Source organism: Bos javanicus, chromosome 22 (genome assembly GCF_032452875.1).
Source record: "Bos javanicus breed banteng chromosome 22, ARS-OSU_banteng_1.0, whole genome shotgun sequence".
Taxonomy (NCBI): Eukaryota; Metazoa; Chordata; class Mammalia; order Artiodactyla; family Bovidae; genus Bos; species Bos javanicus.
This window is the reverse complement of record NC_083889.1, coordinates 1814924-1838764: the sequence shown is the minus strand read 5'-3', so window position 1 is coordinate 1838764 and position 23841 is coordinate 1814924. Positions and strand designations below refer to the sequence as shown.

The 23841-nt window shown below is 39.7% G+C and overlaps 1 protein-coding gene across 7 annotated transcripts in view; it reads left to right on the top strand.

The window, feature by feature from the left end:
• SLC4A7 (solute carrier family 4 member 7) overlaps positions 1-23841 on the top strand; it is a 124643-nt gene that overhangs the window by 79770 nt on the left and 21032 nt on the right. For 3 of the 7 annotated variants that reach the window (XM_061395700.1, XM_061395702.1, XM_061395701.1), the window contains 10 exons: positions 1400-1574; positions 5137-5270; positions 6403-6648; positions 8448-8553; positions 11189-11350; positions 12023-12136; positions 14538-14699; positions 14846-15097; positions 19668-19736; positions 21071-21244. In XM_061395700.1, the coding sequence (XP_061251684.1) occupies positions 1400-1574; positions 5137-5270; positions 6403-6648; positions 8448-8553; positions 11189-11350; positions 12023-12136; positions 14538-14699; positions 14846-15097; positions 19668-19736; positions 21071-21244 (1594 nt within the window). Of the gene's footprint in view, positions 1-1399; positions 1575-5136; positions 5271-6402; positions 6649-8447; positions 8554-11188; positions 11351-12022; positions 12137-12603; positions 12804-14537; positions 14700-14845; positions 15098-19667; positions 21245-23841 lie in introns of those variants that run through there. The other 4 variants (XM_061395697.1, XM_061395696.1, XM_061395698.1 and 1 more) reach the window with 2 other exon arrangements.

Here is a 23841-nt window from a genome sequence, read left to right as displayed (position 1 = left end):
GGTTAGTCACTAACAAGTACATAGTCAGGCCCCTACTGATCATGTTACCTGAGACTCTCATATAAATTTTTGACGTGATGATGTAGTTTCATTAGATTATCATTGGCACCATTTTTATTACAAGTTGGCACCCTTTCCTTTGTAGATTTTTTAGTCCCATTGCTGTCGTATTTATAGGATAACTTCTTCCAGCTGTCAGTGTATGTTTAGGTTTATTTCAGTATTAACTTTGGAAACAACTAGAATGGTAAAGTTTGAAACGTCTAGAGCGAGAGTCCCCAGCCCTGGCCCTGGTCCATGGCCCATGAGGGCCCAGGCCTCAGAGCCGGGGGAGCGGCAGGTTTACAGCTGCCCCCCGCCCCTCACATCCTCCCAGTCTGTGGAAAAAGTGTCTTCCATGAAACTGGTCCCAGTGCCAGTAAGGTTGAGGATGCTGATCTCAAGCATTTGAAAGCATAATATTAACTTTTTTGGTGTATTTTTCTGCAGTAGGGATTTAAATGATTATGTATTTTATAAGTCACACAATCTTTTTGAATTACTGGTTTGTCACCAGTATTTACTGAGTATCTGCTGCTTCCCAGGCAGTATTCTAAACCCTGGATAGAATAGCAGTGAATAAGACAAGGTCCCTGCTCCTCACAGAGCTTGTTTTGTAGTGGAGTGCTTTCAGATCAGGTGTATCCAAAAGTCTGATCGAAGAAACATTGAAATGAGAAGGATCTGATGTACAAATATAGATTTAAATTTACTAATTTAAACATCTTTGTTTTATTAATATACACACTGGTTTGACTACATATACAGTAAATTACACACACTGAAATAGTTTTTAGACTTTTTTCTAGACCAAATATTTATGTGTTTGGAGTATTAATTTTAAAAGTAAAATTATTTAATTCACTACTGAGTGAACCTAAGCACAGGTACTTACTAAAGGGCATTTGGGGACTTATGATTTATATTATAATTGCATTCCTGATATTTCTCACACTTGCCTTTAAGATTTATAATGTAGATAATGATTAATAGCATTGCTTACACACATTTTCATAAATGGGCTGTTAGGTTTTATTTATTTTTATTGTACGTTTCCTTGCACATTTGTGTTTGATATTGTATTTACTTATATAAGTCGTTTGCCTGTAGTCTTTTCAGTATATAGTCTGTAAGATATAGATGTTTGTGTCTCCTTTAATTTAGTGAGATCTACCTTTCTGCTGTCAGTGGACTAGATTAAATGAGTGTGTCTTCTAAAATTTGTACCATTATTTAAATAGGATATTAATTTTTATTGACAAATGCTAGGCACCAGCAGTTTTATGTAGCCCATAGTTTTAGTGTGAACAGCCAGAATCCTCTAGTGTACAGTTTGACGAGTTTCATCTCACCTATTTAGGCTTTTTGGTGGTTTGATACTTGACATCAAAAGGAAAGCACCTTTTTTCTTGAGTGACTTCAAGGATGCATTAAGTCTGCAGTGCCTGGCCTCGGTTCTTTTCCTATACTGTGCCTGTATGTCTCCTGTAATCACTTTTGGAGGGCTGCTTGGAGAAGCTACAGAAGGCAGAATAGTGAGTACAAAGATTGGTAGCGGCCAGGCTCTTAGCTCCTCAGAGGCAAGTGTCTGTGCATTTGTCTCCCTCTTCCCACTTTTATTTGAAGAATCTACCCACAGCATGATTAACCCGTCCCAAAGCAGACTTCCCCCAAAGGTAATTGCTGTGGAAAGCATGGGGAAGCCATTTGAACAGGAGAAGATGCACAGTTGAGGTAAAAAAAAAAAAAAAAGAAAAGTTTTTCATGGCTTGCTGGATGAATGGTTTTATCAATTGAGTAAAAGGCTTGTATTGTCTTGGTGGGGGGAGAGTGGGTGGGGGTGTTCAGATGAACTGAACTCGTCCCGGTGGGTCGTGGGTGGGAGAATTCACTGGGGGCAGGGGGTGGGTGCTCTGTGACTTTCAGGGCATCATAGGACTAGTTAGAGCCATGTGATTACCAGTAACTCGTCTGCCCTGGTGGGTCCACCAGGCAGACCATTGGGAAGAAGGGAGCATAATTATGGACAATGGTGGATTTTGAAGCGGTGTTTAATTTTGCTGTTACTAAACTTGTGTGAAAGTTGTCCAAAGTGTTAACTGGAAAGTATAACTGAAAACTACATCTGTATATTGACATGACTAGAATGAAAGCTTTTATGTTTTGTTCTGGATAATACCATACTGGGGCTGTGATTACAGAGCCGCACCTGCTGCTGTGTGAAACTGAGAAAGTGTTTCTTGTTGCTGTTTATATACATTTTAATGGCATTTAAGTGAGACAGTTTGTGATTCCTAAGTGTATTTTGTGTAATGATATTTACTCCTTGGAGAAAGTTTATCTTTTATAGATCTTAGGCTTTGTAAAAACCAACCAAACCTAAAGTAGTAATAATTGCTTAATTCAAGTGTTTCATAAGCTGAACATGAGGTAAACCTGACAACTGAAATTTCCTTTCAACTCAGTTTCCTTTTGGTTATTTAGACTCATTTACATTATTCTTTTCTATTATTATACCAGATATATATATATTTAGTAAGCTGCTTAAAGCAGCTGTCACAAGTTGTATGTGTATTTCTGCTGGTCCCCAAGGACGTGTGTCTTGTCTGTTACCGTCACGGAGATGCTGCTTCTTCCCCTTGGACTGTCGCTCACTGGCTCCCCACCTCATCCTGCTCTTTAGTACCCCATGTGTGTGATAGCACTCTAGACATTGGAGGAGCATGGACACGGGTAAGACACGGGCATGTGTCTTCTGTCCTCTGGGGCCTAACTGAGAGGAAGATGAGACAGTGTACATGCAGTTCCTGTGTCGTGGTGTGCTGGGCGGCACACCAGTGAGAGGAAGGAAGACCTATAGAAGCAGGGCAGTCAGAAGGATTGTGGAGGGACCTGATACGGAGACGATGTGTTTCTTTTCAGGTGCTTTATTGGAGTTTCAGGTAAAAGTGGAGACGTTAGGAAGTGTAGATCCAGAGTTTCTAGAGTGGTAGGAAAGAAATACAGAGTGGGAAGCTGAGATAGATGAAGTTAGCACTTTAAAGGGAGAGGAGAAGTGGGAAGTTATCCCCATTTGTGGATCAGAAGGAGGGGAGTGGGGAGAAAGTGGCCCAGCAGATTAGACATGGGCACAGCCAGAGCTTTGAATGAGAAATCTGGACGGTATAACTTTGCAGAGACCAAATCAGAGGTAGAGAAAGCGGCGACACCAGCAGGGGCTGCCCCGCGCCCTGCAGTGGCGGGGCTGAGGGGGTGCTGAAGGCGGGCTTCTGCTGGGTGGCATGGAGACTGAATGTGGGCTGGGGGAGGCAGCAGAGTGGGGCTGTGATTTCTCTAGGGAAAGATGGGCTTCGGTTTGGCAGTGAAGATAGAAATGGTTTAAAACTGGGGAAAAAGTAGATCTGGGTATAGGAACTAGTGAATGTGGCAGTGAGGGGAAGGGTAAGAAAGGTCTCCACCTGGCAGAGTCTGCTTTTTCCACACAGCACTGGCGGGGGGAGTTCATTCTGTCTGTGCCCCTCGGCCTCTCCACACCCCCAACCCACCCCACCCCCCAGCCATTAGCATTTCTTTATCTGCCATCTCCTTGTTTCTGTTTCCCTGCTTTCTATTTCTGGGTGATGTTTAGACATTTTTTTCCCTTTGATTTGAGCTCTAAATATGCATACTGTAATTGAACCAAGGATTTTTATAACAGCTTATCAGTGTCTTCTAGGACAGTCTTTTTTGTCTGTGGGCAAGAAAACACATTTATCTCATACAACTCATAAATATATTGTTAACATGAACTCTTCTTCATTTTGCCAAAAGTGAAGTCTGTATGTGGGTTTGATCCTGTTTTTATACCAAGAGTTGAATGTCTCATTTGCGACATGACTGTCTCTGCTGTGAGTTTGATTCTGACACGCTGTTAGTACTGATGTTGAGAGCTGCTACCGTTTGTTGGTGCATCCCAGATGCCTGACTGTGTTCCTGCTGGTGTTTTCAGAAGCACTGCTTCATTAAGCTCTCCTGACTTTCATCACCCACATTCAAAGATGAGGAAAGTTGGGCTGGGTGAGTTTGAGATGTGGCCGTGGTTCAGCAGCTCACGGCTCGCAGGAGGCGGTCTGCTTCCTCAGATCTGGTCCCCTGGAGCCCTGATCTCTGCTCGCTGCTTGCTGCCTCCAGGTCCAGGAGGGCTGTCTCTCACAAGTGCCTTCTCTTTGCTTTCCTAATGCTAGGCTTTCCCTTTTCCTGGTCATGTATTCCAGTTGACCTTAATGTTTGTGAATGGAAACTGTTTTCTTTCAGCCCCCACCTCCCTGTAGTGGCAGAGTCTACACATTTTCCCAACTCATGACCTAATCAGTTAGGGTGTGACATTGGTGGTGAAATAAAACTGGCCTACTAGCTTTTAAGATTTTTCTGAGTCTTTCATTTTATCATTTTAACCCAACTTTAATGGGTTTTCCTTTTCTATGGTTTCCAGGAGATTTTTCATTTATTTGTGTTAAGCATTTCGTTTTTTATATTTATTGGTTAAGCCAGTCATATTAGAATAATTTCTTTAAAATGTGTGGGAAATTGTCTTTGGAAATCAATTTGAGAATGATAGGACCATGTGATGATGTCTTGGTCATCTATTTGAAGAAGTAGATTTTTTTTGGAACACATGGTATCAAACACTGCAAATACTTTTTATTTTCTTAAATGAACTATTTTGACATACCAAAATACTGAAATAATATATGCATCTTTGTCCTCACCACGGGCTTCAGAAGGAAATCATGTTATATAGAGGGGGTTGAAGCCTCTTGTGTCTGTCTTCCATGTACCCCACTCTCCCTGCCTCCCACAGTGTTGAGCTTTAAATTAAGGTTGATTGCAAAAGTTCACCTCTAGTATGCTAAAACAAAACAATTTTGTAGTGTATTTAAAATGTTTTTAATTTTCCTTATTTAAATGTTAAGTTTGAGATTTAAAGTTGCATTTGCTGTATTTTTTTAAACCACTTGATTAATATTTTTATTTTTCAGGTGTCTTACATGTACTACAGTAGGTTAGAGATATGTTCACGATGTATTACTTTTATTCGTTTCTTCTTTCCTTAAACAGAGTGCAATAGAGTCTCTTTTTGGAGCGTCATTAACTGGGATTGCCTACTCGTTGTTTGCTGGGCAACCTCTCACAATATTGGGGAGCACAGGTCCAGTTTTAGTGTTTGAAAAAATTTTATTTAAATTCTGCAGGTATGTAATAGCTATCCACTTTTCACATGTGTTTACGTAAGTGTATAGTTATATATATATATATATTATTGTATTAACTTTAAAAGTTCTTTGTGTATTTATTAATAGCTGGAAAAGAGGATCTGATCAGTATATATATATTTTTTTTCAATGTTTTGGGGCTACTGTGTGGCAAACCCTCCTCTGGCTTCTGCTCTCACGCCAGTCACCTTGAGTATAAAGTCCGTGGATTTGAATTCTGATAAGCATGTCACGTGGGGGACAATAAAAATCTTTTGTGTTAGCAGATTTCAGCCTAGTAAGAAGGTGTTAAATCTGAATTAGGTATTGTACAGTATGCCGGTCTTACTAGGAAGTTTAGGAAGAGGTGCGTCTAGAAGGCTGATGCTGGCTCTGCCAGGCAGCGGGTGGGGGGTGTTCACGCACGGGGTCAGTGCAGGCCGCTGGCCCATGGCCTCAGAATCTGACCCAGCAGTACTGTCCCTTTGGTGAGAGCAATGCAGCTGGATGTTGAACCTGGAACAACTTGGTGCTGTTACATGTTTGATTCATCTAATTCCTCTTGTTCTGGTTCTTTCTTTCCTGAACAAGCTGATTCTGATCTGGCATGATACGCACATAAATAGAGAATGTAGTGGCCTGACCTGTTTTAGACTCACTTATTTGAAACTGAGTTGGAAAATGAGTCATGCTGGTGGTGGCGGAGCTAGTGGTGGTGAAGGTGTGACGGCGGGGCAGGGGTGTGGCCGCTGTGTTCACACTGGGGCCCTGGGTCTGCAGAGAGAGCAGCGCACATCCAGGTGTCCTGGAGGCCGGTGTCTGTCGCTTATGCCTCATAACTGGTTTCTAAAGTGAGCTCTTTGTTTTTAAGTACATATTGCCTGGTAGGTTTTCGCTGTAAAACTTTTGTATAAGTAAAATATAACCATTAAGTCTAATAACAAGCTAGTCTTCAGTTGAAGCAAAAAAAAGCACATAGAGCTTTCTCTAGTCATTATTTTGTTATTCTGTAATAAGCTGTCTTTAGAAATGTCATGTTTGTTCTTACTGCTTATTGTGGAAATTTTAAGTACCAGTACTGTTTGGCATGTATATGTTGATCGTGTCCACATTTATTTTTCTTCCCAAACAGAGATTACCACCTTTCCTATCTGTCTCTGAGAACCAGTATTGGTCTATGGACTTCTTTCTTGTGCATTGTTTTGGTTGCAACAGATGCAAGCAGCCTGGTGTGTTACATCACTCGGTTCACCGAGGAGGCTTTTGCAGCTCTCATCTGCATCATATTCATCTACGAGGCTTTGGAGAAGCTCTTCCATTTAGGAGAAACATATGCATTTAATATGCACAACAATTTAGAGGAACTGACCAGCTACTCGTAAGTGTTTCTGTTTCCCCTAATATTAAAATGTATTTTTGCAGACGTTTCAGAGCAAAAGAAAACAGATTTTTTTTTTTTTTTTTTGCAACGTGATGCTCACTGTATATCAAGCTATAACTACCCAACTGGCAATATGGAGGTTGACTTGTTTGTTACAGGTGAGATCTTACCAAAGCACTCAGTGGACATAAATGTGACTGAACAAATTCAGTCACTGTTATTCCATGAAACTATTGGTCCAGGTGTGTATATTTTTGGTTTCATATTTAAATTGGATCGGCCAATTTAAGTTCAGTTGTTTGGCAACTGCCCACCGTATATTTAAATATTCATGTTGTGCGTTTTCATTAATTTTTGTGGATGTTATTTTAAAATATAATCTCAGTATACTGTTGTATGCTGTTTAGTGGATTATTTTCTTTGTGATAAAGCATGAAATGAAAATATTTTAAGACTCAAAAAATGGGATTTGAGAAGTAATTATAATAGTTGCAAAGGGTTGGCAGACACTTAAACGTCACGAAGGTTATTAAAGCGACATGTTCTGAGGTGGATGCCTGTATTTGCTGTCCTGCGTACAGTTCATGTGAGCTTGAGCCTGCATTTGGTGAACTTTCACGGAGGAAGGTGGTGACCAAAACCCTTCCTCCTCCTGCCCCCGCCCCGTGCTCCCGCGTCACACTTCTCCTCCCCCTCTGTCCTCCACACTCTCGGCTTTGATGGACAGAGGACGGAGGAGTCTGCAGCTTCCTGTAAGATGTTGACCTGTTTGAAAATATTAGCGACACTTTGATACCAGGTCTATTTTGTGTCATCTTTGTTCTCAAACTATTTTTTTTAACATAAATTTTTGTCTTCTCTCTTTCCCTGTTACTCTGATTTTTAAGAAGCGTGAGCATGATTTTCACAGCTTGTGACAGCGGTTACAGCATTGTTTCTGTGTGTGCAAGTCCTTTGTTCAGCTGACATTTTGTGGCAGACACTGTGTTGAGTGTTGCTTAATATTCGTATCAGTGTTAGTCATTATGTCTTTGTGAGTCATTCGTATCATAGCCCCTTTTGTGTATGAAGAAACTGAGGCTCTTTGAGGTTAAAGCTTGACTTGGGTCAAAGAGCTAGTAAATGACAGAGCCTCTGTGAATCCAAAGTCCAGCCTCCCACCTTTTCTCAAACAGCTCATGGTCCAGTTGAGAATATTTTTGTTTGTTCTGTTCATTTTTTGAATCAATATTCAGAGATTTGTTTTCTCATGTGTGTGTTTCTGGCTTTTTCAAGCAGGTCAGATAGTTTTGGGTATGAACTGAATTCTGATTAGTTTGACTCTCCTAGTCCTGCCCTGAAAAATGATGTTTTACCCATTACTTTAAGGGTGACTCTTAAGATGAATAAAGGAATTGCTAGAATTTGTGGGATTAACAAGAGTAGAAGTTGTACTGGTTCCCAGTGCCTGTTGTGTGTGTGGGCACTGGGGCGGCAGCAGCTCCATGGGGTTAAGTGATGAGATTCATTGGAGGCTGACCATGTTAAATATGGTGTCTTCCCAGATTTTTAAAGAAAATAGTTCTGCCCCAAGGGATGTGTCCAACTAGTTCCATTAAGTAAGCATTTTCTTTGTTTTATGTATGTAAACCAAACTTCATTCCGTTCCATTGTTTCTGAAATGTTTTCACTTTTTTCCCCATGCATTATAACATGGAATAAGGAAGTTAAAAACTACTCCACTGTGTGACTGATTTAATACAGTATAAACATGAAGTTCAGAATCCTTAAAACTGTATCCAATTCTGATTTCTCAGATGTGTGTGTGTTGAGCCTTCTAACCCTGGCAATGAAACGCTGAAGATGTGGGAGAAAAATAATGTGACAGCCCGTGACATTCCCTGGGGGAACCTCACTGTGTCTGTGAGTATAAATGAAGCAAAGGCTGGTGCAAACAATTAACCTTGTTCTTGAGCTTTTTCTGAGTAAAATGAAGTGAAAGTCTCTCAGTTGTGTCCGACTCTTTGCGACCCCATGGACTATACAGGCCAGAATACTGGAATGGGTAGCCTTTCCCTTCTACAGGGGATCTTCCCAACCCAGGGATCCAACCCAGGTCTCCCGCATTGCAGGCGGATTCTTTTTACCAGCCGAGCCACCAGGGAAGCCCAAGAATACTGGAGTGGGTAGCCTATCTGTTCTCCAGTGGATTTTCTCGGCCCAGGAATTGAACTGAGGCCTCTTGCATTGCAGGTGATTCTTTACCAGCTGAGCTACATGGGAAGCCCCTTTCTGAGTAAACCTACGTTTTCTTCTTGATTGGTGGATATTGTTTTTAGAATATAGTGTTGTGTTGACCAAATAGGAATTACCACATTTTTTAAAATCATGTCCTGAAGTGTAGAAGCTGAAAAAAAGTGAAACTGAGATCAAGGGAAGAGAGATCAAGATGGACTATATTTGGCTTCCAGGATACTGAAAAAAAGAAGTGAAAGTGTATTGAACCTGGGTCTTCTCTGTTGCAGGCAGATTCTTTAACATCTGAAAGCACCAGGGAAACCCTCCAAGATATTAATTATTGGAAAGATGTGAATATGCTTTCGGGTTTCTAGTTCCTCTTGGATTCATATGCTCATCGGCCTATGGTTGCAGGTCCTGAAGTTAACAGTTCAGCAGTTCGCACTTGTCCTGCTTCTGTTGTTCAGGCTATCTCTCTGGGACCTGCCTATTCAGGAGATCAGGGATGCTCAGACTGAACCTGTTTACCTTGAAGAAACTAGTTTGACTTGAGCACTGGCAGAAAGAAAAGGAAGAAAAGGGTAGAAATGTATAATGAGCACCTACTGGGTACTGAAGACTGTTACACACATATTTTTGTATTTTGTTGGGAAATATTGTCCTAGCTCTAGAGTAGCTGTTTTGGTCACTTCCCAGATTGGGATTTAGAAATAAAGGTGTCCAGTGACGCTAGCAGTATCAGTGAAAACCCACCATCCGCTGAGCTACTCTGGTACTTTTTATATCATGTAAGCAATTGTAGGTCATTTCTTTCTCTCTTAGGGTGATAGTTAGCTCCTGAGTATGTAGTTGGAGGGATTTCATTTGCAGTGTTATCCCACCGATCATTTACATCTGCGCCGTGCAGTGCAGTCACATGTGTCTATATTTAAGTGTACATTAAATAAAATTAAAAGTTGAGTTTCTTGGCTGCACTAGACGTGCTCCAAGTGCCCAGTCCTGTCATGTGACTGACTGCTGGCCAGTTGTATGGGCAGTGTAGATTTATGACATCTTATCAACACGGATGGTTCTGGGGACAGTGTGGACACACAGCACTGTGTCAGTAAGTCATCAGCTTAGAATAATGCTGAACTATTGTATATTGAAAAAGTAATTTTTGTTCTGAAAGAGAGTTAATGCTGCTGCTGCTGCTGCTAAGTCGCTTCAGTCGTGTCCGACTCTGCGACCCCATAGACGGCAGCCCACCACGCTCCCCCATCCCTGGGATTCTCCAGGCAAGAACACTGGAGTGGGTTGCCATTTCCTTCAGGTTTTCAAATGAAAGTGATTTGTTAAAAAAAAAAAAAAAAAAAAAAACTCATTTCATGTTGAATAGGATGTCTTAGTATTTCAGATTACTTACATGGTCTGTTCAGTGTGGTTTTTTAGATACCTAATAGGGCCATGTTAAGTTTCTTTGTATAGCTGTAGCTTTTATTTCTATGATCCATGTTGTGAACTGTAGATTACTAAGGTTAGCACATAGAAATTGAGAATAATGGATTCTCCTTTGGCTATTTTTCTTTCAGTAAACCTGATCTGTTATGTTTTGAAAATGAATCTCATTAGAATATAAGTAAAGAGAAAAGGACTTCAGTTGTTTTCATTAATCTCTGCTTGTCTTTCAGTTATTCTTTTCCCTCAAAAGGAAAATCAAGTCAATATATTTCCGTAATTGTGCTATACTATTGATTATATTATTGATTTTATTAATGGAAATATTTCGGTGGTTCACTTTACTGCTTTAATCTCACCTTTAGAAAAGTCAGAAAAAAGTCAAAAAAGCCAAAACAATTTAGTATTATAGCCATCTCTTATTCAGCATTGTAAGGGCAGAGTAGTAATTTTCTGACTTTTGATTTTATTTTAAGCAGCTTGTTCAAAAGTAATGGAAAGATAGTAGTAAAATTGCTGACCAAGGATGCAAACAAAATATTTGGGAATTAATACTCAATATGTAAACCTCTCACTAAAGGAAATAAAGAGTTGAAAGAAGGGAGTGTGTGACATAGTAACTTGACAAAATACATTGTTTTATTTCAGTGATTTCTAAGAGGCACAGATTTGTCAAATTGTTACCTCTCTGAACTCAAGATGTGTTTTAAAATTGATTGTGTTTTAATGTTGACTTGATGGTGTGTTTTTCTAAGTGAAACAAAATAATGGCGTGCCTTTTGAGAAGTAGCATCTTACTTCAGAGAAGTTCCTCGTTAATTTATTGGCTATCTGAGAATCCCCTTTATCCCTCCCTTTTCTGTTTTTCACCCCCTTTTTTCAGGAATGTAAAGTCTACCACGGTACATTTGTAGGATCAGCTTGTAGTCTCCATGGACCTTATATTCCAGATGTGCTCTTTTGGTCTGTCATCTTATTTTTCACAACGTTTTTTCTGTCTTCATTCCTCAAGCAATTTAAGACCAAGCGCTATTTTCCTACCAAGGTAATTGGGGTTTGATTTTGTCGTTCTTGTAATTCTCACGTTTTTAGTTTTCATTTCCTTGATTTGTTTCAAAACAATAAGATATTGTTTGAGGTTAGTAATTTTGTGTCAAGTAGCTGTAAGGAAATTATTCACAGTGAAAAGCGTAGCAAACGGACAGGTGAATGTAGGGCGGAGGAGGAGGGTGGGACGAATTGAGAGTAGCATTGACATACACACCACCATATGCAAAACAGAAAGCCAGTGAGAAGCTACGGTATACCACGGGAGCTCAGCTCAGTGCCTGTGAGGACCTAGAGGGGCTGGGTGCGAGGGAGGTGCAGGAGGGAGGGGTAGTATGTGTATGCATGGAGTGACTTCACTTCATTTTACAGCAGAAACTAACACAACATTGTAAAGCAATTATATTCGAACAAGATTTTAAAGGTGTGTATTCCCTATCTGAGCTAACAATAGAAAGACAGTGGCATCAAGGGACATGATAGGTAGTTGTGAAATGCATTTCTTATCTTTTGTAGAAAATATTAGTTATAAATGTGTTTCACTGATGCATCATCACTAATTAAAAAACTCATTCACACTTTCTAGTGGCGTATTTAATCTGTAAAAGATATGAATTATTTAGAAAGGACAGTTTTCTGTGTCTATACTAACATAACCCATTTAACATAGGTGCGATCGACAATCAGTGACTTTGCTGTATTTCTCACCATAGTAATAATGGTTGTAATTGACTACCTTGTAGGAGTTCCATCTCCTAAACTTCATGTTCCTGAAAAATTTGAGGTAAGGATTAAAACACTTGGCTATTTGTTACTGGGAAATACCGAACTGCTTTAAGATACTGCCTCCTAGGTAGTTATTTTTAAAATATGCACATTCTCTGTGAAGAGCTGGTGCTTTGAAAGGAAAGGTTATATATACGTTGCACATATATAAACAATGACAAGATGAACAGAGACAAGTGGACATATTTAGGAAATAAGCAAGAAGGTATCAAATCGAGTCCATCACAGAGAGTGAGTGGAAATACTCATAGTGAGGAGATCAGAGTCATTGAAAATTTTTGACTCTGTTCTCATAGCTGGAGTTCATGATACACTCTCCAGGTGAAAGAAAAATTCTTTATTCCTTTGTGAAGAAGTAACTCAAACTTGATTTATAAGAGTAGCAAGGGGATCCTAATTAAAATTTCTAGAAGAGTGATTGATACATCTGACAGTAATTGGAAAGTGTCTTGTAACATTTTTCAGCAGAATCAAGAAAGAATTTTTTTCCACAAGAAAAACGATGCTTAGTCTGAGGAACCATGAACTCTTTGGTTTCATTGGAACTACAGATCTTTTGTGTTGTTGTTGTTGGTCAGTCACTCAGTCATATCTGACCCTTTGCCGACCCCACAGCCTGCATAATGCAACGTCTGATAATTATTTTCCCTTTTAAGTTGGAGATGGTAGGTTTTGAATAGTTTCTGGAAATTTTTAATAGTCAAGGATTTGTGTCATTGCCTATATTTACATTTAACAAATTATATGACTTCTTTCAGAAGCATAAAATTTAAAGGGGATTAGAAATAATATAACGAAGATAAATCTAGTCTGTTTTCTCTCTCACTGGGGTTAAAAAATAGAATCATTTTTAAAACCTGTGTCCTCCAAAATAGAATACATCGTGGAAAATGATCCTCAATATTTATGATACAAATTTCACTATAAAGATAATTGTTAGTAATGTAATGCATAAGTGAATATAGAATCATCTGGGTAAATAAATGTCTTTTTGCTGCTAAGAGTATAGAAATTAAAAAGTTTGGAGACCTTTGTTTAAAAGCATAGATATTGAGCCACTAAAACTTTTAGGTCATTAGATATGACTATATCTAAGTCATTCTGTGTTTACCAAGTTTTACAAATTGACAAAACTGTGAATTATATTAATGTAATTTCCTGTAATCCTGGTCCCATCTCCTTATTCCGGTTCCAAATATATCTTTGTTAGTCATTTATCTAGCTTTGAAGTATAAAACTGAAATCAAGGGTTATTAAATACACTTGGGGAAATAGTTAAGAATATATGCATTATATAGATAAAACATTTTTATCCATGTGCAGTATTGAATGGGAAGCATTATCATGTGTATCAGTGTGGGGAGATGATAATATATGAATTTGAAAATGGTTAGTTTCCCCTTTATATTGACAAATGTTTTCTTGTAGAAAAAAATTGGCTTAATATAAAGGCTAAGTAATAGAAATATGCTTAAATTTCAGCATATCCAATACCCTCCAAGAATGCTAGATTCTTTACAGCTTTAAAAATGTTTCATTATAAAGCGGATTTTATGTTATAGCAGTGAAATATATTAGTATCTGATAAAGTGTCAGGTTTTTGTCAGTCCCTGCTTTGGAAGAACAGTGGTCTGAGGCCCAGTGCAGACTGAGTGCTGACGCTGTCATGGTGACTGGTCTGTAGGATCTTCAAGGCAGTTTATTAATAGTTTTAAGAGTTGACCTAGTACATTGTCTGACTTCACTTTATATGGAGTGGATAGGCGTGTGTGGGAATGAAACTCTGCTTCACTTACCTATGTCTGCATAACAAATCTCCTAAAACATCATATCCTTAAACAACAGTTCTTTTTGTTCCTAAATCTGTGGCGTTGGCCCTAGGCTGAGGTGAGGGGATCTGGTCTCCTGCTGTGGGATCTTTGGGTGTCTGCTGTCTTTACTGCCTCGGTGGGGGCATGTCTGGGAGCTCAGCACAGAGGGCTGAATGAAGGGACTGGTAGCTGCCTCCTACCCCTGTCTCATCATCCTGTGTCTCATCCTCAAGAAAGCTCATCCAGGCTTACTCAAGAGCTTAACCCCGGGGCTCCAGGAGGCTAGAAAAGCAGCAGCAAGGTCTTCCCAGGTCAAGATGCAGGATCATAGGGTCACCATGGCCTTGTTCCCGGGTCCAAGGGGAGAATGCAAATTCTACCTCCAGATGGAGAGAGTGGCTCAGTCACGTGCGCAGGGACCTGCCTCGGGGACAAGAAAATCCCCACTAGCGTCTCTGCAGATAATTCACGACAGAGTCCAGTGTCCAGTTCTTTCCAACCCCTTGGCATTTCCTGAGGGTAGACACAGTCTGTGCTGTTAGAAGAAAACTTTTCTTTCTTCCTTTGAACTTCTCGATGTTTTAACAGCCTACTGATAAAAGTAGGGGCTGGGTCATAAGCCCCCTGGGAGACAACCCGTGGTGGACCTTAGTGATAGCTGCCGTTCCAGCTCTGCTGTGCACCATCCTCATCTTCATGGATCAGCAGATTACAGCGGTCATCATCAACAGAAAGGAGCACAAGTTGAAGGTAGTTTTCAGAATGTGTCCCAAGATTTGTTTCTTTGAGTTGGAGGTGGTGAACATTAGTTTCTTCTCTCTTTATGGGTAGTGCAGAATTTGAACCTGAAAGAATAGCGTATGCTGACAAATATTCGTGCTGGTTTCCCTTTTCAGAAAGGAGCTGGCTACCACCTTGACCTGCTCGTGGTTGGCGTCATGCTGGGAGTGTGCTCTGTCATGGGACTTCCATGGTTTGTGGCTGCAACCGTGTTGTCCATAAGTCACGTCAACAGCCTGAAAGTGGAATCTGAATGCTCTGCTCCTGGGGAGCAGCCCAAGTTTTTGGGCATTCGTGAACAGCGGGTGACAGGGCTAATGATTTTTATTCTAATGGGCCTGTCTGTGTTCATGACTTCAGTACTAAAGGTAAAATCTCTTTGTTACAATGTTTTAAAAATCTTTTTTTTGTCATAAAATTTATACTTGGTGGTATGAAAATGAAACGTTAAAATATCTAAAATAGTTTCATTTCCTAGAGTTTACTTGGAAAATAATATTTTGGAATGGTGGTTGCCATGGTAGGCATCAGGGTTAGATTGTATCCTTTTGAAAAATAATGTGAAAGGATAGTATTGAAGGCTAGAGATTTGGAAGAAGTTCATCTGTGGCTTAGTTACAATCTAAAAGAAGAATATACCTAGAGAATTTAATAAGCATATTAGAGGAAGTAATATTGAAAGGTGGATGAAACAGTAATTTAATTGAAATGTAAAGAAGATACTGCTATTAATTTGTACATTCTTCTGATGAACTAAATGAGATATAAGTAGTAACACTCATATCTTTTAGTCACATCTGAGGTTTACTATACATATTCTGCGGAATCTGGTAATTTAACAAAAAAACAGTCATAGCAAACCTAGCTAAGTATATAATCTGGTATTTTTTGTTCATCATGAAAGAGCTCAACTCCATTGTTTTTTTTGTTTGTAAACTATTTATAAATTACAGTACAAATGTGGAGCATTGTATGCATGTGTGTAACGAATTAACTAAAAAAACTGTTGTTAGTACTAGAATTCTTTGGCCTTCTTTCTTGGAGCCAGCTAATTGGCCAAATATTTGTTGAGTACTTTCTGTACTGTTAGTTACTGAGGAAACAATAACAAATAGGACAGTGTCTACTTTGAAGAATTTGGCAGTCTGGGTGGTGAAACAGATAGACAGATGGGTAGTTTCTTCATGGTGGTGAGTGTCTTGTTACAACAGCAAGAGACGAGGAGAAGCGTGCGGAGCCATCTGGTGTGGATGCTGCCCCCTACTGACCAAGGTTGCCCTTTACATGGTTTTTTTTAGTAGTTTCAAACATTTTAAAGTATTAATTGCATATAAGCAGAAGGCAATGGCACCCCACTCCAATACTTTTGCCTGGAAAATCCCATGGATGGAGGAGTCTGGCGGGCTGCAGTCCATGGGGTCGCTGGGAGTCGGACACGACTGAGCGACTTCACTTTCACTTTTCACTTTCATGCATTGGAGAAGGAAATGGCAGCCCGTTCCCACGTTCTTGCCTAGAGAATCCCAGGGACGGGGGAACCTGGTGGGCTGCCGTCTATGGGGTTGCACAGAGTCGGACACGACTGAAGTGACTTAGCAGTAGCAGCAGAAAAATTCAAGTAGAATATCAAGAAAGCTCTAAAATGAAAAGCTTGTTTTATCTCACTTTCCAAAAGCAACTCTGTAGACGTTAACACTTTACTCCTTTGTTTTATAAGATATTTTGTTAGTCAATGCCATTACGGTTCTATATACTTTTATAATGTTATTTCTAACTTTATTATCTTTAATGAAATAGTGAAAATAGTGATTCTCACTGCCTAATACAGTGATTCTTAAAGGCTCGCCCAAGGACCTCTGTCTGGGGTTGCAGAGCCGCGCTTGCCCAGGCGTGCGCCTGTGTGAGGCGGGGTTGTCCTCTCGGCCTCTGGCCAGAACCGTGGAGGCAGCACGCCGAGCTAGATGCAGGCGTGAGCGTGGGGTCCTCTGTTAGCCACCCACTGAAGAGGTTTACAGGGACACGGAGTACTGCTGCTCTTCTCACTTAATCTTACGTTCTTTGCAAATTACAGCTTTCCAGTAAAAGTATATTCTTTGTATTACCTTGTAAGGCATTTATTATTTTGAAATGAACTAAGAAAAACTATTTAAAATTTTTCTTTTAATTTCTAGTGTGGTGAGTATCTATTTCCGATACAACTAACTGCTTATCTATTTATTATGTATCTCTCTGAGTATAGAATCCACATAGGCAAAAATATTTGGGAGGAGGGTTCTCTGTACTTGTTAGGAGTGAAAAGGGGTCCTTAGACCAAAAAGCTTGAGAGCCTCTGATCTGAGGTTATATCTTTCGTGAGGATTTACCCCCACATCCCCTTCTCCCTTTCATCACTTGTTTTTTGGTTGGCTACATTTTTTTATGGTAAAGGTTGCCCACATTTACACTCTTTTTCCTTTTTTTCTAAGTTAAATTATAGAAATGTAAACCTTTGGGAGATGTGTAATCAGTGTTATGATGATATAAAAATACTTGCCGAGGACTAAGCAGTGAGATCAGCCTATGTGGAGGCAGAAATACGTCTCATTTCCCAAGCTCCTACTGTTTTAGAATAATAGCCTGATAAGTTTTCTTAATATCTGTTAACTTCTCTTTTTAAAAAAGTACATATACATGTTCCACTTTTTCTTGTATTGCTAAATGAATTTTTTTATAATGCTAAAGGAATTCGTTGAGTAATTTTTGCATGTATGGTACTATAATTAGTGAACTTTCAGAGTTCTTGCATATTTCAAATTACTCACATTTGTTTAATAGATGGGTATTCATTTCAAGGTTCAGATGTATTTTTCTTTGAGTCTTAAAGTTGTTGTTTCTTGAAGATCAGTGGTTCTGATAAGAGATCTGATATCTCTTTGGTGTTTGTATCTTCAGAAGCATTTTTTACCTTTCTCAGTTCAATTCAGTTACTCAGTCATGTCCAACTCTTTGCGATCCCATGAACCGCAGCACGCCAGGCCTCCCTGTCCATCACCAACTCCCGGAGTTTATCCAAACTCATGTCCATTGAGTCGGTGATGCCATCCAGCCATCTCATCCTCTGTCTTCCCCTTCTCCTCCTGCCTTCAATCTTTCCCAACATCAGGGTCTTTTCAAATGAGTCAGCTCTTCGCATCAGGTGGCCAGTGTACTGGAGTTTCAGCTTCAACATCAGTCCTTCCAGTGAACACCCAGGGCTCATAGTGTCTTGCAGTTTCACCATGGTACTTAGGTAGATAGATAGGTACTTTTTAGTTTACCCTGCTTGCCTCTCTGTGCATCCTTTTACTCTGGAAACTTGTGCCTTGACTATGTGAATATTCTTCAGCTGTTTATTTCCTCTTCTGTTTTCTCTTAGATGTTTTTTCACTTTCAAGTAGACAGATGTTAGACCTCCTGGATACATTGTTACATTCCTCTTCACTACTCTCACTGTTAAAATCTCCCCTATTTTCCTTATCATTTTAATGATCTCTTTAGTCTTGTCAAAATCATTATTCTAAAATTCTTTTAAATTATTTTGATAATCATATCTTTAATTTTTTCCATTCTGGTTATTCATTTTTTCCTAGCATTCTAAAGTTGCTTTATGGATTAAATATTATCTTGGGATTCCCCGAGGGTACTGATGACGCTTTTGACGTGTTTTCTTGTCTTGCGCTGTCCTTAGTTAAGCACATACAAGGTTGTTGAGTAGGGAGTGACTGTGATTCTCCGCTGGCTGGCGGTTAGTTCTCCTTTCCTCAGAGGTCTCTCCCTGGGTGAGTGTTGATGTGGTGTTTGAGTCAGTGTTGCTAGCCTTCCTGTGGAAGACCTGGACATGGGCTTGTAGGCAGTTTGGGATCCACTTCCTGCTGAGGTAATGAGAACATTCTTCTGGGGAGTGGTGTTTGTTTATTATACATATTCAGTAAATGGTGCCGCTTAACAGTCAGTGTAGGGGTAGTGACAGTGATAGTCATGGCTAACACTTTTTGAGTGGTTTAATATGTACCTTGTGCTTTTCTGAGTATTCTATGAATTTGAAGTTTTTTAACCTTCAAGACAATCTGACGCAGAAGCTAAAAGAAAGAGAAGTTAAGTCTCAGTAACAGGTTAAAAGGGCTTTTGAGCCAAATAGTCTGATTGTGGTGCCTGTACTCCCAACCATGGAACATAGTCCCTTCTTAAGAGAGCCTTCGGAGAAGGCAGTGGCACCCCACTCAGTACTCTTGCCTGGAAAATACCATGGATGGAGAAGTCTGGTGGGCTGCAGTCCATGGGGTCGCTACGAGTCGGACACGACTGAGCGACTTCCCTTTCACTTTTCACTTTCATGCACTGGAGAAGGAAATGGCAGCCCACTCCAGTGTTCTTGCCTGGAGAATCCCAGGGACTGCAGAGCCTGGTGGGCTGCCGTCTATGGGGTTGCACAGAGTCGGACACGACTGAAGCGACTTGGCATCAGCAGAAGAGAGCCTAAGAAGACGATTCTTCCAGGTTATTGTACACTAGCGCTTTTCTTGTTCATAGAAAAGTTCAGTGTCATGACTGAAGTGTGTGTGATCACCATTATCACAAGTGGCATCACTGAGTGTGAAGCTCAGTCATGTCCGACTCTTTGTGACAGCATGGACTGTAGTCCGGCAGGCTCCTCTTTCTGTGGGACTCTCCAGGCAAGAAGACAGGAGTGGGTTGCCGTTTCCTCCGCCAGGGGATCTTCCTGACCAGGGATTGAACATACATCTCCTGTGTCTCCTGCAATGCAGGCAGATTCTTTACCAGTGAGCCATCGGGGAACTCCCTGTCATCACTGAAAGATCTTTTAAATCTATCTCATAGGAACTCACAGTGTTTTTATGTATCTTTTATGTGAAATTGCTTTAGTTGCATGATTTCTAATTGTGATCATTTTACTTCCAGTTCATTCCAATGCCTGTTCTGTATGGTGTTTTCCTTTATATGGGAGTTTCCTCATTAAAAGGAATCCAGGCAAGTCGTAAGCATTTAATGATTTTGTAGAAAAATGTAAACATTTTACATTTTCAAAGATTGTTTTTGTGATGGTAGTGATGTATTCTCAGCTCTGATATTTTGGGGGCAGATTAACTATTGACTTCAAGTCCACATTTTCTAAATAATTATTGTTGTACATTTTTTCCCCCCTGAAAGTGAAATCATGACCTATGTCCTTACATATTTTAATTGAAGCTAATGAAAAGTAACTATTAATGAAGGCTAATTTAGTAAGAGGGAGGATTAAAAGGATTGGAATGGGGGAAAAGGGTATCTCTGGCATGTGGAATAGCAGTTTCAGTTGCTGAAAAAGAAATGTAGATATTAGTTTTCTATAACCATGGCAACACCTGCCGTTTGTGTGGGGCAGTGCAGTTCATAGAGCCTAGTACTAAGCGATTTTCTGTTAGCCTCAAAACAACCTTGGAAAGCAGGAAAGGAAGAAATGCTAATTTTGTAAATTGTGACACAGAAATAGACTCCCTGAAGATTTTTAACCGAGCAGTGGAGCACAGGCTAGAATCCAGTGATTTCACTGCTGTTTTGTCTCATTTGTAGCCTTTCTTGGGCAGGCTGATAGCGCGCATGAGGATTTGTGTGGGTGCAGTCGTCATGTAGGACGTGCAGCTGCTCGGGTGGCGCTGGCACCACTCCCGGCTGCAGACGGCGTGTGGTCCCGGCTCCGGGGCACCGGGCGTCTCGGACGCAGCAGCCTTGCGTTCTCACACAGTCCAGGGTCTGCCTTCCTGTGGTCAGGAGACGGTCTCATTAACTCACTTTATTGTTTTGCAACAATTTTGTGAGGTGTGTAGGGCTGCTTTTATTCCCAGTTTATAAATGAGGAAATTAAAGCTCAGAGACCTAGGAAACAGCTCATGGTTTCTGTTTCATTTGGTGAAAAATTGGTGATTGTTACCTCAGGTTATTTTCATAGAAATTGGTCATGTTAGATCTAGAAAGAACTTTAGGAGATTGTTATTCTCTTATTTTACATATTAGAAAAAGAGATCAAAAAGATTAAATGAGTTGTGCGTTTTTTCATAGATAAATTTGTGGAGCTAGTTTAATTCCCCAATTTAAAACATGTTGACTTGAGTTTCTGATTCATGAAATCACATTTGTTCAAATGGTTGCCTTGCTTTTTTTCTCCTGGATGAAGATGTTGTCAACTGAAACACTCTCCTGTGTTATCAGGACATCTTGGCACCAGGGAAGTTACCCTAAAGTAGATACAGTTTCTTCTCCTACGTAGCAGAAATGCCATTTTTGTTGAAAACTTTCTCCTGTTTTGTTCTCCACTTGATACCCAGTTCTTCGACCGTATTAAGCTATTTGGCATGCCAGCCAAGCACCAGCCCGACCTGATTTACCTGCGTTACGTGCCTCTCTGGAAGGTGCATGTCTTCACCGTCGTCCAGCTCACCTGCCTGGTCCTCCTGTGGGTGATAAAAGCCTCTGCTGCTGCAGTCGTTTTCCCCATGATGGTGAGTCTTTTTTCCAGACTTTATTACTAACTATTAATAATAACGTCTTTGTGTGTTGATAGCAGTTGTCTTATTAATATTTATAGTTAACTTTGAGAAAAGGATTTCAAGAACCTCAGATGTTTTGAAATGTGAATTAGGCCTTTCTGGCTAAGAAACCCATCGTTTTCAAAGTTAAATTTTGCTTGTCATTTTCTAATTTCGTTTTTGTTTTTAGTCCTAGGGTATAGAATACTGTTTTGTATTTTTAAACAACTTCAGAGTTTAGGATGTTTATGAAACAAATATTAGCCTGACCTAAAAGCTAGAGACTATTCATCCTTTTGCAAATATTATGTAAAAGTTGATTTATATACATGGCCACAAAGAAAATCTTTGAAAATTATACAGGTAATATTCCCTGATTGCAAATAAATTAAATTACAAATGAATATTGAAAAGCCACTAAGACATACTCAGTATTTAGAGATTAAATTCTAAAATAAGCCCGGGGTGGAAAACTGAGTTACAAAAAAAAATTGAGGAGATATTGAAATGAATAACTTTTTATTTATGAGACAGAGCTAAATTATACATGTAGGAAAATGTACACCTTTCATTGCCCTTATTTTTCAAGAAGAATTAAATGTAACTAAGTTTTAAAGCGAGAGAGTTCCAGAAAAACATCTATTTCTGCTTTATTGACTATGCCAAAGCCTTTGACTCTGTGGATCACAATAAACTATGGACAATTCTGAAAGACATGGGAATACCAGACCACCTGACCTGCCTCTTGAGAAATCTGTATGCAGGTCAGGAAGCAACAGTTAGAACTGGACATGGAACAGCAGAATGGTTCCAAATAGGGAAAGGAGTACGTCAAGGCTGTATATTGTCACCCTGCTTATTTAACGTATATACAGAGTACATCATGAGAAACGCTGGGCTGGAAGAAGCACAAGCTGGAATCAAGATTGCCAGGAGAAATATCAATAACCTCAGATATGCAGATGACACCATCCTTATGGCAGAAAATGAAGAGGAACTCAAAAGCCTCTTGATGAAAGTGAAAGTGGAGAGTGAAAAAGTTGGCTTAAAGCTCAACATTCAGAAAACGAAGATCATGGCATCTGGTCCCATCACTTCATGGGAAATAAATGGGGAAACAGTGTCAGGCTTTATTTTTGGGAGCTCCAAAATCACTGCAGATGGTGATTGCAGCCATGAAATTAAAAGACGCTTACTCCTTGGAAGGAAAGTTATGATCAACCTAGATAGCATATTCAAAAGCAGAGACATTACTTTGCCAACCAAGGTCCATCTGGTCAAGGCCACGGTTTTTCCAGCCATCATGTATGGATGTGAGAGTTGAACTGTGAAGAAAGCTGAGCGCTGAAGAATTGATGCTTTTGAATTGTGGTGTTGGAGGAGACTCTTGAGAGTCCCTTGGACTGCAAGGAGATCCAACCAGTCCATTCTGAAGGAGTTCAGCCCTGGGATTTCTTTGGAAGGAATGATGCTTAAGCTGAAACTCCAGTACTTTGGCCACCTCATGTGAAGAGTTGACTCATTGGAAAAGACTCTGATGCTGGGAGGGATTGGGGGCAGGAGCAGAAGGGGATGACAGAGGATGAGATGGCTGGATGGCATCACTGACTAGATGGATGTGAGTCTGAGTGAACTCCGGGAGATGGTGATGGACAGGGAGGCCTGGTGTGCTGCGATTCATGGGGTTGCAAAGAGTCAGACACGACTGAGCAACTGAACTGAACTGAAGTTTTTATTTGTAAAAATCAATAATGGATAACTCCTTTATAATAAGTAAATATAAAAGATTAAGAAAGAGAAAAAATGCATAACCACAGCTGTGGTTTGAGGGGTTTTAAGACAATAGTACATGAGTCTATACCAGTATATGAGCATCTAAAGTAGAAGTCAATAAACTTTTTTATGTAAAGGGTCAGCTTTGAAGGTCTCTAGACTATTATATAGACACTTATATAACAGGAGAGAAATTTCCACAGTTTTTACTGATAAAATTCAAAACGCAGTTGTACAGCTTTTTTTAAATGAAAGACTGCCAATGAGAAGAAGGGAATTTTTCATTTGGAACAATATCTCACTTAATTGGAGTTAGTCAAAAGTTACTGTTCCTCTCATCAGATTAGATCTAAATGCTCATCTGTAAAAACTATTCTTAGCTCATAAGCCATACAAAATAGGTGATGGAATGGATTTATCCCAGGGTCTTGTGGTTTGCCTACCCCTGACATAGAGGGAGAAGCCCACTGTTTACTAGTGTTAATGGTATGAACTGCAAGTTCTGACTATGGTATAAGATAAGAGTAATATAATAATTGGTATAATGACACGATAGCATTATTTGTATACGTATTAGCCCAAATGACTCAAAAAGGACTAAAATCTCTTAATAGAATTAGTAAGAATTTTGTTAAGGTAGCTGGATACAAGAAAACATGATAACCAGTATACAGGCTCTATCTTAGTAATAATGCTAAAAATTGAAATGAAAAAAATTTTATTCATAATAGTGACCAAAAACTATAAAATAGTTAATAAATTGAAAAGGAGATACTTATTTAAAGAGAAAAAAAGTA